This window comes from Crinia signifera, chromosome 4, assembly GCF_055691185.1.
Source record: "Crinia signifera chromosome 4, ASM5569118v1, whole genome shotgun sequence".
Classification (NCBI taxonomy): Eukaryota; Metazoa; Chordata; class Amphibia; order Anura; family Myobatrachidae; genus Crinia; species Crinia signifera.
Genome location: NC_139220.1, coordinates 175096137 through 175114783, shown reverse-complemented (window position 1 = coordinate 175114783; position 18647 = coordinate 175096137). Strand labels below are relative to the sequence as shown.

At 40.1% G+C, this 18647-nt stretch overlaps 1 protein-coding gene across 10 annotated transcripts in view; it reads left to right on the top strand.

Moving 5' to 3' along the window:
* The window catches only part of MAGI2 (membrane associated guanylate kinase, WW and PDZ domain containing 2), an 838547-nt gene that overhangs the window by 783286 nt on the left and 36614 nt on the right, over positions 1-18647 (top strand). For 5 of the 10 annotated variants that reach the window (XM_083183055.1, XM_083183056.1, XM_083183054.1 and 2 more), the window contains one exon: positions 6210-6348. In XM_083183055.1, coding sequence (XP_083039181.1) covers positions 6210-6348 — 139 coding nt within the window. Of the gene's footprint in view, positions 1-6209; positions 6349-12904; positions 13019-18647 lie in introns of all 10 variants that reach the window. The other 5 variants (XM_083183060.1, XM_083183059.1, XM_083183061.1 and 2 more) reach the window with 2 other exon arrangements.

Sequence of the window (18647 nt, the reverse complement as noted above, 5' to 3'; positions counted from 1 at the left end):
CCCTCCCCTGAAGCGGAGACTCTGCCCAGCCGCCATGATACTGGGACACACGTGAGATGCATGCGCGTCCCAGTCCCTATCACCGGCGCTCGCCAGTGAAATGGATCTGGCGGCCGCAGGCAAAAGATGAGCCCAGCTACATCTGTATGTGTCCAATGTGTAATGGGCATTAATTATGCCCTTGCTCCGGGCACCGTGGCACCTAGCTACACCACTGTTTGAATAGAAAGGGAATCTCACTGTGTGTATGGGCCTTATTCTAGTTCACTCTTTCTGACAAAATCCTTCTTAGATGGACAAAACCATGTGCACTGCAGGGGGCAGATGTAAAATGTGCAGAGATAATTAGATTTGGGTGAGTCATTTTGTTTCTGTGCAGGGTAAATACTGGCTGCTCTATTTTTACACTGCAATATAGATCTCACTTTGAAGTAAAACCCCTCACAAATCTAATTCTCTCTGCACAAGTTACATCTGCCCCACCTGCAGTGCACATGGTTTTGTCCATCTAAGAAGGATTTTGTCAGAGTGAACTAGAATAAGGCCCAATAAGTCTTGTGCATGTAGTCTCTCTTGAGTGATGTCATTAAGGAGTCTATTCATCATCAGGGGCAGGAAGGTCCCACAAGATTAAGTATCTCGCTCTACACAAGATATATAATCACTGAAGCAATTGAATATTGTTCTGATGCAGGGGCAGCTAAGCTGGAAAGCAGCTGACCCCATGATTTGTATCACTTCTACAGAGGTGTCAGTGATACCTTACTGATGTCTGTACAAGTAAAAGTACACACACAGCTCTCCTTACTATAGGAAGAAGTTTGTCTCAAAGAAAAAGTGCCATCTGCAGATGGTGATGGTTCACATAAGTAAAATCCATCTCAGACTACCTGGCTGACCTATTGGGCTCCTAGTATTGTATCGGTTAGTTACATAAAACTTCCATAAACTAGCCTTTCTGCATGTGTAACAGGCCCATTAGTGATACTATATAGACCACTAAGGTTTTTTTTCCAGGAGCAGACAGAACAGTATGGTGGGTAGAATGGCAAGGAACCACTTACCATGGCATCTTGCTGATGTACTGCCAGATTTGGTTGTATGCAAGATTTCCCGATCCTTGCTGGCCTTCAAATGACACCTCTGTTTGCTGACACTCTATTATCATCTGCTTGGGATTCCTTGTGTATACTCTGTATAAAGCTATATATATGGGTAATGAACTATTGGTAACTTCTTATATCCTTAGAGTTTACAATATAGGGTAGTACATTCTATTTTTATTTGTTTTGCTTTATTTCAGTTACTAGGCTGCAAACGTTGGCTGAAACTGGTAAAATTTAAGGTTTAATAAACTGTTGAAAGTAAATTTACTAAACAAAAGAATTAATAATGCATCTGGAGGCCTAGATGTCACATCATTAACTTCTCATCACACTAGAAATTGTAGCGCTGCCACATTTCTATATAATGGTATCAATATTTTTGTTTGAATATACAACATAAACAAATGAGATATGAATATCTGTCATAGTTCAGTTCTGAGAAAGAAACAAGAAGTAATCATATTATACTGTTTCAATAAACTTACATCAAATTGTCAGTTCTTCTCATTTCACGGAGCGTCTTTGGCATCCGCACTGGAACTGAAATGTACGTTTGAGACAGAGATTGTTGCAGAACTAACCTAGTGCCCACAATGATTTATTCTACATACGCACAAATATTTAATCAAATAAATGTGAGAGAGAGAGAGAGAGAGAGACAGGGATCGTGTGGCAGCACTCAGGTGGGTTTGTGAAAAGAGACTCCACACGGAGGGGTCTGGTCAGCATACCTCCCAACTGTCACGATTTTAGAGGGACAGTCCCGATTTTTGGGTCCTGTCCCGCTGTCCCACCCGCGGCAGGCATTGTCCCGCTGCGGGGGGTGGCAGTTGGGAGACCCCCCAATCTAGTAGAATAGACGCTGTGCGCATGCGCACAGCGTCTATTCTCGTATGAAAATGAGGTTGCGGCTAATTAGCATAAGCCGCGCCCTCATTTGCATACGCCTGCCCCCTGTCCCTATTTCCTCAGGTCAAATGTGGGAGGTATGGGTCAATGTTTCGGACTTTACTCCTTTTTCAAGACCACAAAACAAGTAAAATCCGAAACGTTGACCAGACCCCCTCCGTGTGGAGTCTCTTTTCACAAACCCTCTAAACTGCCACACGATCCCTCTATCCATTTCTCCAGGCTCAGCACCGTGGTCAGTTACTGCCGTTATTACCCTGGAGTGCCGGGTCCCCGTTCCCATATATATATATATATCACTTAACAGCGGCACACAACATTCCTAGATGTGGGGTGCCCTTTGGCTTGTGACCACATTGTTTAAATAGAAATCACAGAAATCACAGGGTCTCTGCACTCTCTAAATTAACTAACAATAATAAACAGTAGTTCATGTATTGATCAATGCATTTAAGCCTGCAGCCCCCTTCAAGGGACTTCACTTTTCTGCAGGTCCTACTGTATTGCTCAAAATAAAATAATTACCATAAACATAGCTACCATATTAAGGCCCATACACACTAGACTATGGGCCTTATTCTATTTCACTCTTTCTGACAAAATCCTTCTTAGATGGACAAAACCATGTGCACTGCAGGTGGGACAGATGTTACTTGTGCAGAGAGAATTAGATTTGGGTGGGGTTTTTACTTCAAAGTGAGATCTATATTGCAGTGTAAAAATAAAGCAGTCCGTATTTACCCTGCACAGAAACAAAATAACTCACCCAAATCTAATTCTCTCTGCACATGTTACATCTGCCCCACCTGCAGTGCACATGGTTTTGTCCATCTAAGAAGGATTTTGTCAGAAAGAGTGAACTAGAATAAGGCCCCATGTTTCCAATCTGGCTGGTTGGAATGAAAATCTGAAAATTTTTGGGAGCAATGACAATTGACAGGTGCTTCTAAACATGGAAAACACACAAATTGTTACATTTTAGGCCCATGCACACTAGAAGATATGAAATACGAAAGATATTTGTGAACAATTTCCCTTGAACTAATCATGAGAGATATTGTGCATCCACACTGAACAATGGGTGCAAATGGCATGAGCAATATTGGCAGAATGACCTGCATATGTGCACATTGTTAAAAATATTAGGCATACACAAGAGAAGATATTGCCATCAATATCATTCAGAAGCCCCTTTCTGAGCGAGATTGATGCCAATATTTTGTAGTGTGTATGGGCCTTTATGCAGTTGACTGCTTTTGTCATTTGTCCTGATGAAGGGGTGTAGTCCCCAAAACCATTGACGCCTATGGTAACTGTCACTGCTATGCTTTAATAAAACTAAATATTTATTCAACAAGCCCGGAAAGTGACGCCAGTTTCTTCCTGCACTCAGGACTTGAATGTACTTTTATACCACTCATTGCATCCCGATGAAGGGGCGGTGACGATTATATGATGGATTATAACTAGTCCCACTTGCTTCACTACTTACAAGTCTCTGAGTGCCACTTCTTTCCTGTATGTATATATATATATATATATATATATATATATATATATGTGTGTATATATATATATATATATATATATATATATATATATATATATATACAGGAAAGAAGTGGCACTCAGAGACTTGTAAGTAGTGAAGCAAGTGGGACTAGTCATAATCCATCTCATGGACTAAAAATAGTAACTATTATTGTTCACAGGTTAAATGTTAATCTTTATTATGGGTTGGAAGATAACTGAGGATTTCTGCCTGTGCAAGACAGTCTGGGCCTACCATCTTATAGTTTTGCTATCACTGGATGTCACACTTCCCAATGTTCCATGGGTAGATTTGAGAACTGCAGAAATGATAAAGACTCCATGGGGAAAAGAATGGGGGCTGGGGACAGAGAGGGTGAGCATGCAACAGTACTATAGGGGGGATGGGGAGGGGAGAGATGAGAGACAGTATGGGAATAGAGTTTTCTGTACAAAATATGGAATAATATACCCTAATGACCAGCAACTTTAGAAAAGATACAGTATATGCATAGACCTAGATGCTATAGCCTAAATGCAAACAAAGCTGTACACATTAATACAGATCCTAATCACATGGCTGCGGATTTGCATAGTGGGCGATTATCGATACACAGCACATGCGTACGGCTCACAGTGCGCATGCAGGAGGCCATCTCACAATGAACTGCTGCAACTGGTTCTGTTTTCAAAGTGACAGGGAGTGGACATGTGGGGATGGAGACAGATCGTTTTTTTTTTGAGTGGCAAGAAAAATTCTGGGAGTGTCACGGAAAATGCAGGCATGCCAAAGCCTTTTTGGGGAGGGGGTGTGACGTCAGTAGCAGCCCAATTGTTCCTGTATTTATCGCAGCCACCGAGTAAGTCCTAGGCTATGCGGTGGTTGCAATGATGTAAAAATTGTTCAGCACGGATGGTGTAATGGTTAGCGTTACTGCCTCACAGCACTGAGGCCATGGGTCCGATTCCCACCATGGCCCTAACTGTGTGGAGTTTGTATATTCTCCCCGTACTTGTGTGGGTTTCATGCCTCCATTCGCACAGCGTGCACATCCATTTGCAAGGTGGGTTGTCACTGGAGCAGTGTGTTGGCTAAAGTGCTCCCTGTCAGGTCTGAATATGCAGTCAATTCATTTATTTACATACTATCAACTTAAGCAACTTTCATGCTTTGGAGGAAATTAATCAAAGCTTGATGAGAAATAAAGAACCAACCAATCAGCTCCTAACTGTCCTGTAAAAATAGTTAGAAGCTAGAATTGCTACAATTACTACTTCAATATGGGATACGGTCAGAAGGTCAACATGCATTAGGTCGACCACTAAAGGTCGACAGGATTTAGGTTGACACATGAAATAGTTCGACATGGCTAAGGTCGCCAGGGTCGGAAGGTTGACCCAAGCATTGGGTTGACAATGGGAAGGTCAACTTGTGCCGACAGGCAGTATGTCATCCACCACGGAGTGGCGGGAGAATATAATAGTGTGCCGAGTGCAGATAGGCCCCATGCCTGAAGCAGGACAAACAAAATGTGAAAAACTCATGTTGACCTTTTCACTGTCGATCTAATGCTTGTGTTGACCTTCCAACCCTGTCGACCTTAGCAAGGTCAATCTCTTTTATGTATGGTGCGTTGGTGCGTTTATAAGGTGCGCTGCTAACTGCTGCTGGTATTAAGGGATTGTCAGTCCCAAACAAAAGGATATACCAGCGCAGGCTTGTTTCTCAAATAATAAAAATGTGACGGTTACTTATACTTTAAAATATTTTTAATGTAATATATAAAATGATATTGGTAGTGATATTAATAAGACACACAATTGGGAATTAAAAAACCCCATTAGACACTTATTGGACTCCTATATCTAGGATGAGTGCTGGATGGGTGCAGTCTCTTAATGAGCAGCGATCATTTACCAGGTGGCCGTATCCAGATGGATGTTGCTTTGTAAGCAGTTGCTTTCTGGTGGTTGTCCGGTAGACCTGGGTGGTGGTGATTATTTGCTGCAGGTCCAATCCTTTGAGAGATGTAAACTCGGATGACCAGGTAGAGAACAAAAGTCCCAAATCCAGTAAACCAGTTGATGAATTTGTATCCTCAGGAGTGTGATGGTGTCAAGGGTATTCGGGTATTAGAGAATCTCAACGCGTTTCTCTGGGAAAGGTCTACCAGCTGCTTCACGAGCAATCTCTTTTATGTGTTGACCTAAGCTATGTTGACCTTAAGTGGTTGACCTAATGTATGTCGACCTTCGTACAGTCTACCCTATGAATATCTGGCATTTACAGCAAAGGGAAATCCTGAGCAGTGCTGAGATGAGAACTCTTCCATTGCACATTAAATGGATCTAGAACTCAAGGTGTAGTTATTTCTGCTAAAGCTTTCTACATTGTTTGGTAAACCTCAAGATCAATCTCCACCTCTGTGCCTTGTAGTAGGAATTGTAAACATTCTCGTACATTGATTTTGACAATTGATTGGTAAAGGATCTGGTTAATTATGTATAATTGCATAGTCTGCCAGAGAATCTTCCAAAGCTTCACAACATATTTGTCTTCATGTATAACTGTCATTCTATAATATGTGGAGCAAAATGTTCCTCTTTGAAAATATGCGTTTTATCAAACTGTTTGCTTTATTTGATCTTCTCTTTACCCGACAGGTCGGTGATCAAATTATTGAAATAAATGGGGAAAGCACAAGAGACATGACACACGCTAGAGCAATAGAACTCATTAAATCTGGAGGAAGGAGAGTGAAGCTGTTACTAAAGCGCGGAACAGGGCAGGTCCCGGAGTATGGTGGGTTTTCCGTTTCCTAATACGCTATTTGCAGTTAAACTGTTAAAAACATTATTCTTACTTTTTCTGAAAATACATTTATAGACTATAAATAATTTATCAGTATACTAGATGAAAGCTTCCCAAGAGCATAATGTTCATGTAGTACAAACACACTTCACTGACTATTGGCATTTGTGTGTGATGGGATATACAGTACTCTGCAATTTGTACCATGCTCCAGAGGATATCAGAACAATTTGGATAAAATATTTTAAATATGTGATAGATAAATAAAACAATGCTTAATATAATACATTATTAAATGATATCCGTTAAATAGTGAAATTCAGGTTACTTAATGGCATGCATCGCATGCAATTTATTGCATGTAAAAATGGCACATATAGTGGCAGATTATATGTGAGCCTCCCGGGGGGGCTCTCAAGGGCAAACTGGTCCGACTTGTCCTTAGGACAAATCGGACCAGTCTATGGGGGCCTTTAGATTAAGAGGTGAGGCAGAAATTACCAGACAAATCACTGGCACTGTAAAGTATTCTCTAATATAAAAACATTGGGTACTTGTTTCCTAGCACGGCGCCCATCGCATACCATAAGGCATATGATGGTATGCGATGCGATGTTACGTGATGGCAGCTGATGTTATACAATTTTAAATTGTATACCATCGCATTGTATGCCATATACAATGGTATACGATTTAAAACTGTATAAGCACCCTGTTTTCAATGTTAAATGTGCCCCCTATAAGATAAGTAATTTTATAAGCACTATAATGGGTGCTTACAATGTTAAAAGCACCCCCACGCCACCCCCACTATCAACGCCAACCCGAAGCGTGGCGAGCGCAGCGGTACGCGTCCTCCGACCTTTTCATACCCCCACTATCCACGTCGGCGCGGAGTTGATTTTATATAGTGTGGCGAGTGCAGTGAGCCACCGAGCCCGAAGCGTAGTGACCGCAGCGAACCCCGCGAGGGGACGCGGAACACATGTAAAGTAATACGCGTCCCCTCGCGGGGCTCACTGCGATCGCCACGTTTCGGGCATGGTGGCTCGCTGCGCTCGCCACACTATATAAAATCAACTCCACGCCGAGGTGGATAGTGGGGTATGAAAAGGTTGGAGGACGCGTACCGCCACTCTTCGCGGGCTCGCTGCGCTCGCCACGTTTCAGGTTGACGTTGATAGTGGGGGTGGCGTGGGGGTGCATTTAACATTGTAAGCACCCATTAGGGTGCTTATACATTGAAAAATTATATAGGGGCTTATACAATTTAAAACTGCATCGCATCGCGATGCGATGTCATACAACTTAATATCGTGGCCGCCGTGCTAGGAAACAAGTACCAAACATTGAAATTGGTACAGAACATAAACATCAACAAATAGGTTTATTTTTAGCTATAATACAAATATGCAAACCATAAAAATCCATTACAAATTACATTACACTGTTATCTATGGGTGAACCGGGTTCAGTGTGAAAGGCACCAACCCGGTAAAAACCCGGTACTAAACTGCCTCCACTATGCGATGTAAAAGGGGTTTAGCTTGCTCAGACCCATTTCAGAAACGTTTTCAAATACCGGGTTAGAAAAGGGCTTGCGATGTCAAAGCAGAATAAGTCCATTTTCCATTAAAGTTTATTTAAGTCCCTCTGTAAAGTGGCACCATCCTGGTCTGATCTTATTACCCTACACATTTTAGTGTCATCTCCAAAAAATCATCACCTTGTGGAAAGGTGGAAAGAAGTCCCAAAACATGTCTACAAAATATGAAAAATAATTAGTTCTAACAAACTACTTTCTAGTAGTTTTCTATGTATTCAATAGAATACATATAGAAGTACTGTACAGTAGAACAAATGTCCATTTAGCATAATCATTTTTTTGCACCGCACTCTTACTACCTTCGGTAATGGTCTTATTGGATTCCAAAGTGCAAGACACATGTGCTTGATATTGTGCCCCTGCAGATCACAATGGATTATTCATCGGCACAATTTGTATACAATGACAATCACACTAACTAATGACAATCATAATGTTACTGGCTTGTACTCTCCCAACACATTTATATTCTGCAGATGCACACACTGTAAATGAACTCTCAAGAACAAGCATGAAAAATGCACTTTAGTATTATAAAGAAATGGCTCAATATTCATTTCCCTTAATATTGGATGTAATGGTAAAAGACTTCAATCTGCAAGGAAATGCACAGTTTTCATATACTGGTGTTAATATTCATAGGCTATTTACTTTCACCTCGATAGGTGATCTGTTCATGCCGGAACTATGAATATCAATGTCTTCGGCCTGTAGGATGCCTTTGGCATAGAATCTTTTGGCTTTTGTTGTTTAGGAGAGAAAATAAACTACAGTATTAAATATATTTATCTGAATATATATTTTTCTTTTTAAAATGTATCCGATGTATGTAAAAAAAAAGTTTTTTTTATCTAATTTACGTTGTACTTAGCTGTAATGTATTATAAAGTAGCAGTCTATTGTAATTATCTGTTTCTTGCATCAAACCTTGCTAAAGTTTTATATTCAAAAAACCCCAACTGCAAGGCTTCCAGTAATGAGCCGCCGCAAATTGGTATAATAAAACTATTTCCTCTCCATTCACTTTAGCTTATTTGTCTTCTGGTTTTATAACTGTGATTTTCCCAATTCTGCACCTAAAATCTTACTTGCAAGCTGCAGGACCTTTATGAAATGGAATCCAGAAAGTTAAGATGCCATTGCAGGTGGTGCTGTGATTAGCAGTGCACTCAGTTTTTGACCCTTTCTACTAGTACAGTCTCTGTTTTTTTTTTATAAGTGGCCGTTACCATGACAACATCTGCTCGCTATAACTTATAACAAGACCATTGTAATTCGTATACAGAGTATTTCCGGCATTGTACCGGTGAAGATTCAGAGTGCTTAATTAACAATGGTCTCCATTAATCTTTTTCTTCTTCTTCTACAATCTGTAGCAGTTTTGATTTAATCATATTTAATTTACATTTCATCAGGAAATGAAAAATGTTAAAGGGTCACCTTCAAGGTTAAATGTGTTTATAGTAATATCCATTAGAAAAAAAATGAAATACTTATACAGCCTTAAAACTAAGAAATGTTTTTGCATCTCTGTGACCATAGTTATTTTAACCTCGATAATGTTTATGAAATGTTTAGACATGTAAAATATGGGTTCAGGAAAAAAAAAGGAAATTAACATTAAGGTCAGCCCCTAAGAAGGATTGGCAATCCAGCCTTCGAAATAAAGTGAGGCGGTCTTAAGTCTATGTTAAGGATACTATTAAGTTAGGAGTGTGGTTGGTTGGGGCTTTAGGAACATCATTGACATATTCATACCACTGGAATATTTCATGAGGGGTGAAGATGTAGAGGGAGAGTAAGGTAGCCTATAGTCTACATTTAAAAATGAAAATGCCTTTTTGCAAATAGTAATAGTAATGTGGTACAGGGTTTTCCAAGCTCAGACAATGGCCCTATGGCAGATATCCACATATAACCAGAATGTATCTGTCACCTATAGGCACCAGATATTGATACAGTATATATGCCAAATCTAGAGAGGAATTTGTAAATTAAATTCGAAAGTGAGTCAATCAGGAAATGCAGTTCTAGACCCAAGTGGTTTTATATAGGGGCACTATAATTCAAATTGACATTCACAAGGTCAACAATATGTCCGAGTTGAGCTAACAAAATCTAGATGATGCTGGTCACATATTGTGTAGCCTGGGTGAGGTTAAGTACAGGCGGTATAACCACTTGAGGAACATTTCCATATTGTGAAGACATGTCATGAGCGGTAGTGACTAAACATTCCCACTACAGTGACGAGATGTTAGCAGAGAGGTTGGTTTCCAATGTTAGTTGAACACAGAATTTCTGAAGGGAACATGGGAAAATTCTACATGTATAAAAAAAGGTAAATCCCATTCTATCTACAGATGTGTCCTCATACATCTAGCCTCATTATGCCACACAGTGGGAGATGCCTGGCATCAGTGAGCTGACATGCCTAATGCAACTCCACTAGTATTGTAACACTTGTATATCTGTGTTGACTGAGTTTGTATATGAGGAACAATGAAACTTGGCATGAAAAACAGCCATGTATCATAGCACTTTGTTACATCTCATAGTTTTCTTTGTGTTAATGTTGTTGATGAAGCTGTACTTATTAGTACTGCATACATATAAAGCTAACTTGTAGAAATAAGCAGTGACCATATTCATAAAGGGTCACCAACCATGCACGCCTAATTCCAATGTAAACTAATAAAGCAGGGAGGATATTCAGAAGGATCTTGCAGAGCTAAGCACCAGCACATAGAAAGGACATTACATTTTTATCGGTTTTATAGGTAATTCTCTTTTAAGAGACACATTACCTTGAATACACACTTGCCTACTCCTGCAAGTGTGGGGATACTCAAGATTGTATGGGCACTCACCCAGCACCGACAGAAGAGTGGCCACATCTCCTGCATCCCTCCTGCTTCCTAGTGAAGTGTTCAGGATAAGGAGATTTAACAGGGGACTCCTGGAGCTTACAAGAGAGGGCAGGGCTTTTAAAGAAGGCAAGAATTACTTAAATATGCTTAATTGTATTTATATAACGCTCTTTCTCCAATAGGACTCAAGGAGCTTAAAAGGTGTTTCCAATTGTAAAGTGCAACGGAATATGCTGCGCTATATAAGAAACTGTAAATAAATAATTAACAGATAGAATTAATGTAATACAATACAGAACAACGAAGTACAGAAAAACTTTTCATAAACAATACTAAAAGGAATAAAGGAAATGCTTGAGTAAACAGGAAAGTCTTGATAATGATGATTTCACTGAACCATGCCAGTAATAACCATGCTGTTTATCAGCTCTCAGCTTTATGGAGAACAGATAATGAGTTCTCTCCGCTGGGCTGTTGTAACTTCCCTGCAATGTGCTATATCATATGTATCTGTGATTGCTCATTAGTGCTTCCTAATGACTCCGGAACTGCCCTGTGCTATATAAATTCTTCTTTATTCTGGAGAATAGATATCACATAATAAACAAGTGTCTCCCTATCTCAATATTTCATCTTCGTAAAGGAATAATTAGACATTAAATACTAAAAATAATGCGATTTTCCTAACAAACTTTTTTGACTGAATGTATTTTCGCACTTGGCATGGCTACTTACTAGACCTGGGGGAATGATAGTGGACCGTTCTGCTGTATTAGAGTTCTCTAAAAATGTGCATTTACTACAGCATTATAAAAAATGATTACATGTGATTAGATTACGAATAAAACACATTAATACAGAGTTTTTAACAATAAAGTAATAGTTATTAATGGGATAAATAGGCTGCGGTGTCCTTTGTCTGCCGTGCTTATAATTACTATCATTTAAGTTCCAGCGCTCCGCTTCTAGGAGAGATACTGTAACAGTGTGGCTCACATGCTGTCCTGCTGACTGTCACTCACACCATAACACACAGATTCCTGTAACGTCTGCATGTTCTAGATATCCTTTCTTGTAGGGATTTTGGGCCTAATTCAGAGCTAATCGCAAAGCGCCTTTTTTTGCAAATCAACAAAACCATGCTGCAGTGCAGGTAAGCAAGAAACATGCAGAGAGAGTTAAGGTGCATACACACATACAGATTTTTCTGTCTGATCTATCTGGTGGGAACTAAAACCTGGAAATATATGGGAGCATATAAAAATCAAAAATTTCCACAAAAATGCAGGAAAACAGAAAAAAATCTATGCTTGTATAAATTTGTTATATCAGAATGATTTAAACAATTTGTTTGACTGATCACTGTCTCCTTTCAAGTGTTTGGGAACAATTTTTATTGTAATATGCTGCCATACATTTCCAGGTTTTTGTTCCCACCAGATAGATCAGACAGAAAATCTGTACGTGTGTACGCACCTTTAGATTTTGGTGAGTTATTTTGTTTCTGTGCAGAGTAATACTGACTGCTTTATTTTTACACTGCAATTTAGATTTCAGGTTGAACAGACCTCATCCATATCGAACTCTCTCTGCACATGTTACATCTGCCCCACCTGTAGTGCAGCATGGTTTTGTCCAGTTGAGAAAAATGGTGCTTTGTGATCAGGTCTGAATTAGGCCTTTTTTATATTTCTCATACTTTATGATAATGTTTCCTCTATCTAATTATTAGTGGGTGAATGTATATCCAGTAGTTTAACAATCATTAATAAGGATCACATAAGCTAGCAATGCATAATGACTATCCTCTGGCTTGGTACAAATGCACAGTATCTGACAAACCTTTACTACCCATAGTAAGAGACCATTTAACAATGATGTTTCATAAATAACCTCTGTGAAGTCTAGCTCTCACTAATATTACTGTTTGCATGCTTTATATACTATAGAACATCACTATTTCCTGTTAGATAAATTTCTGTAACTTTGCTAATCATACTAAAAAGTCTTTGCTAATAACAGTTCTGTATCTTTGTGTTACTGTTCTGTTAATTCTAATGATTGGTCCTAGGCTGTTCCTCCCCTTCCTTTAGGAATGGTACCTTCTTCCAGTCTGTCCATGTGCATGAAAAGTGACAAGCATGGGTCCCCATATTTCTACTTATTGGGCCACCCTAAAGACACGGTTTGTAAACTCTGCATGTATATTATCATTTTCTAATCTATTCTTGTTTCACTTGACTGTGTTTACTTATTCTTCTAAATGTGTCTTCTGCTGCACTGCAATTTTGTCTTTTCACATTGGTGTTTACTGTATGTTACCAAGGTAGTGTACACCAGCTTCTTTTATAGTCCTTCTTAATACAACGGTGTGTAAATACTAGGTAGGTGCTACCAGTTAACACTACAATGGCCAAGGGTAGCAACTTCATGTCATAATTTCACTCAGGAAGTTTAGCTTTTATGGCAATAACATGTAATTAAAAAACATGCTTTCTCTTTCTGTTCCGCATAATATATATAAAACCATGCATGGATGTGCTGAGAATTCTATGTGAATGGCATGTGCACTGGAATACTCAGCTGCAGCCAGAGCTCATAAAATGGATGGCCTCCCAAACACTAGGTGGCAGTATTGTGACCATGTTTCTCTGGCACTCACAGTAGATTTGTGAAAATACTGTATGAACAGAAACACCAGTCGACTGCAGATTAAGGACACTGATTATAGCATGAAAAAGAAAGAAGTGGTAGTTTGTGACATTTGTTGTAAGAACAAGCTATTATTTCTTAGCTTTTTCACCTATAAAGAAATGATAATATTTTGTCATTTTATCTATGTATATTTTTTAGACCTTAAATGAGAATTTTGAACATTTGTTGAAAAATGTTTCAATTATTTTCCCCTTTACAAGCCTCTTATAGCCTGCATAATGCGCTGTGATCACTACCAACCGGAGATATGCTTTGGCTGGTCTAGTGCTACTGTATGTAGACCGTTGAAAGGAAATATCTGATCATGTCCTATAGATCACATCGCAGTGGTATTATTTGGGTCATGTCGAGAACTGATTATGTGCACCAGACACTGTTGAGCTTGGAATTTTATGAGATTAAATCTTACTGATACCTTAACCTTTGTGAATGCACTGGACATCATTAGAAATCCTACAACACACTGGTGCCCAAGCTGGATTTTTATTATCTAAGGGTCTGTTGAGAAATGCCTATTAAAACTATAGGAAAAACCTTGTACTGACGTTTTAAAAAAGTGTGATTGTAAATCCTCCCTGCAGTGTATTTCACTAGCTACATAGCATATCATTATATTGTCATTTGTTTGCATAGTAAACAGCAGTATGCTGGAATGAAGCTAGCTGATTGCTTTACGGGTCCACTTGGTTACATAATGTTTAGGAATATTAAGATTACAGCACATTTACTGCTTTAATTAACAGGCCTTATCTGTCTGTATGACGTCAGATTAACATCACATTTATTTTTATGCTGAATAAGACATTATAGATGGTGTTTTGTGTATTTGTGAATGCTTGAGCTTAGCATGTGTAGAGTTGGAGTATTTATCTGTTGTCCAGAAAGAAATCAATGTGTTCTATGAATATAGAATGATGGAGAATAGTCAAAAACCACTAAGCTGTGTGCTAGGTCAACTGTGGTATCATAACACAATTAATATTTAGTTATCTATTTATTTGAATATACTGCCCAAATCGTGCAGTATGTTACCGTATCCTATTGTTTAATAGGTTGCGCAAAAATTATTAGCACAGTTTCTGTACGGAGTTAGGCTCTCATGCTATACATTGGTTATGCAGTTGCCGGACCCATTCATAATCCGATTAGTACAACGGTGTCCTTCGTGTGAATAAATGGTTCAATGTTTACTTGTTTGTTTTATATGTGGTTTTGCTGAATGAATGGACATAAGAATGTAGCATATGGCCTGCAAGCTATAAACTGGAACTGAAAAATGGTTATGTTTAGTTTATAGAGGCTAACTTCTGTATACGATAAAAATGGTTCATTTTTGCATTAGATATTTATAAATGACTTAAACGCGCAATGGGTATTTTGTTATTTGTAGAATTGTTGTGTTTGTTAATGTGTAAGCATTTATTATTTTATATTATATAGATTTAAGTCAATTATTCAAATGATATTTTTATATTACATACCAAAAATCTTTATTTTCTACTGTGTAGAAAATCAAAGTATTATTCTCTCCATTGGACCATTAAGTTCTTCTTTCTCAGAAAAAGAACCAGCAAATAGGACATTTAATAGGTCTAAAAAATAGCTTGTCTAAATGAAATCCAAACCATGCATATTCTATATAAGATGCGCGCGCGCCCCGCCATCTTTACTCCAGCATAGGAGAGGGAAGAGGGTGGTTGTGCTCTGTGCTGTGTGCTGTGCTATAATAATAATATATTATTTTGCTGCTGCTCACTCGATTAGGGTCTGCAGGGGCTGCGGTACACAAGTCCATTGTACAGGGGCTGCAGTGGCCAGTGTACAAGGGGCTGTACAGGGGCTGTGTCCAGTGTGACAGGGCTTGTGTCCAGTGTGACATGGCCTGTGTACAGTGTGACAGGGTCTGTGTCCAGTGTACAGGGTTTGTGTCCAGTGTACAGGGGCTGTGTACAGGGGTTGTGTCCAGTGTACAGGGGCTGTGTCCAGGGTGACGGGCTGTGTCCTGTGTCCAGGGGCAGTGTCCAGTGTCCAGTGTTACAGGCTGTGTCCAGTGTAAAGTAAGAAAAATAAATAAAAGTAAAAAATAAAATAAAAACACATTTTTGGAGGATGATGGAGGAGGAAATAGTGGGAGATCAGCAACCTGATAGAAGTGCTGAAGCTTCTACCACGTCATGACAAGGCCGATACCTCTTTGTATTTTTTGCTCTTTTCAGCATTTCTCTTTTTTTGGGGTAGTTTATTAAACTGCCACCCTGTCTGCCCCTGGAGTGCCACTCTGCTTCCAAGATGTGCCAGGTTGGAAGTGTAAGGTCCACATGTATGTGATGCCTACTGCTGTCGCTTAGCTCAGTCATCCAGCTACCTCGGTATAACCTTTTGGCCCAACTACAGTAAATGAAAACAATTTTGTGAGCTGTGAAGTGATCAAAATTGGCTAGAAATGCGTGGAAACTAATGCTATTGAGGTTAACAATACTTAACAGGCCCAGATTCTGTTATTTTAGCAATTTTTTGCATTTTTCCAAAAAAATCCAGATCCAAAACCAAAACCCGCAAGGGTGGTTTTGCCAAAACCAATCCAGATCCAAAACATGAAGGGAGATCCAGATCCAAAACCAAAACCCGAAAAAGTGGCCGCCACACATCTCTAGTAGGATTATAGTTCTTCACCAGCTATGTGATTATTAATAAAAGTGCAGAGAGTGCAACTAGATATTTCTCTTAAGCTTAGTACATAATGAGTGAAGTATCAGTTGTTCAATCAAACGAACAAAATATTGCACAACCATCGGCAGGTTTGTACCCCTGATATATCTGTAGATGACATTGTTGACAGACCTATCATGTCGTATGTGAAGCACAGCATATGGCAGATCTGACTGTGTATATAGGCACTTGCTGTAGGGACCGCTGGTAACATTTAAATGTCTTGTCTACTTGTGACATCTGGCATTACACATCGAGCGTACGTATTGGTAATTATTATATTAATAAACATCGTCGCCCAGCATGGCCATATTAACAGCAGTGTGGGCCCCTGGGCAAAGCAATGAACTGGGGCCCTTACCCATTCTCTTCTCCTAGGGGTGGGGGTGCTATCAGCAGCAGCTTTGATGTCCCACGGGTGGCAGGGGGTGCTCTATCTTCCATTCAACATGTAGGACCTGGAGCAGTAACTTCTGCTAATTATTCCTTTACTGCACAGGTGGTGGGAGGGTGAAAACTAAGGTGTGGAAGGGGGCACTGAGCTGAATGAAGGGTCCCTTGTAAATGACTTCCAGGGAGGTAGGGGGTGTTTTATACACAGGGGAGGGTTGGATAATGGAGTGGGCTTAATATTCAACATTTTCCGGTGGAAGGGCAGCTTGATTGACTGCAGATATCACCATTATCTGGAAATATATTTCTTAGCCTTCAATAATATAAAAACCTAGAGTCCCAACTTTCAGGAGGTGCTGGGAACTTGGGGATAAGAGATCAGGAGCCAGAGTAATCCGTTGAAAAAAATATAAAACTGTACACCAGACGTTTGGAGCTGGAGCAGGGACCGGCTGCTGGAAGGCTGATATCTCTGGTTCTGGGCATGATAGAGACAAGCTACTAGTGTCGACAGAAAGGGGGGAGTCCCAGCCTTTGGAATATACTCTCAGAAAAACTCTAAGTGAGAGAGAACCTGAGAAATATGACTGGGAATTGCAATTAACAGGTCGGATGTTTACTGCTGCTTTGAAGTTGGATATCTCCAGTTCCCCAGGGCCGATTTTAAAATTCTGGTATCCCTGGAAAAAGGGGATCCTCAGCTATCAGCATAAGGCCCTTATACACCGGGGGCCCCTGGGCAAGTTCCCATTGAACCCATACGAAAAGACGGCCCTGCCGCCCAACCGCCGCAATGCCAGCTAATATGTACTAACATATGTGGCTGGCATTGCGGTGCGATGATGGAGGCCCCGCGATAACTGTACTGTGGTGTGCAGGGGGTCTCCATAACCTCCCTGCCACCTACTGCTCCCTTCACGCCTGGACAGCTCAATGTGGCTGTCCCCGGCACCTCCTCCTCCCCCTGCAGCCGGAAGGATGTCCGGCTGCGTTGCTAGGAGGATGGGTTTACCTTCCGGGGTCCTGGAGGACCTTTCAGGAAGGTAAGCTGCAGGGAGGGGGAGAGGGGGGTCGACGAGACGGCGGGGGCAGCAAAAAGAAGCCCTTAGGCTTTATAGGGTATCACCGCCCAAAGGTAGCGATACCCTGCCCGGCGATATTAGTGCAGCCGGGTTTTAGTACATATGAAAATGCGGTAAAATGGGGGGTTTACAGCATTTTCTGCTTAATACATCCCTCCTTGGTTTGGTGCTGAATGTTCATGCTTTTCTTTGAGAAGGACAATTCTTTCACAGAAATTCCTATCAACCTCTGTACATGCACAGAGAAGCATTGTGTGCTAAATGTGTCCGCTTACAACATGATGAAATGCTATAAGGGGAACCATGGTTTTTTTGAGATGCCAGTCATCATATTGATAATGATGACCAGTGTTTTAATGTATTCAAAACTGAAATCGGATTGGGGAGCTTGTTCAGAATAAAGGGGTGTACACATGGTGCAATGTACTTTCTATTCGATCCCGATAGCACAGCGCCCTGTACACATTTAATTTAGACTAACATATATAGATCTGTACTATATAGTCTTATCTATATTTTTATTTGATTTAGATGCCACTGAGACGATAATCGGGATTGAATGGATTCTATTTTAATTTGATTTTGCTTATATAAGCAAATAAAAAATAGACAAAATCGAACATGTATATACCTTATAAGGCTGATCTCTATAGGAATAAGACCTTAGATAAAATATTCTGTTCTGTGCAATTTGCTTTCGGGGCTCCTTCCAACAGCCATTGCTTGTAGGTGTAGGCAGGATAACATTTTCGAAGCTTAATATCAGCATTTTTTACTAGTTTTATCAACTCTTGGCATGTAGAACTACAAGTCCCAGCATAATGATGACTGCCAGAGAATGCTGGTGCTTCTTTTGGTAGTTTGTACTACCATGGGCCCTTATTCTGATCGGTGCGGATATTCCCGCATTCTTAC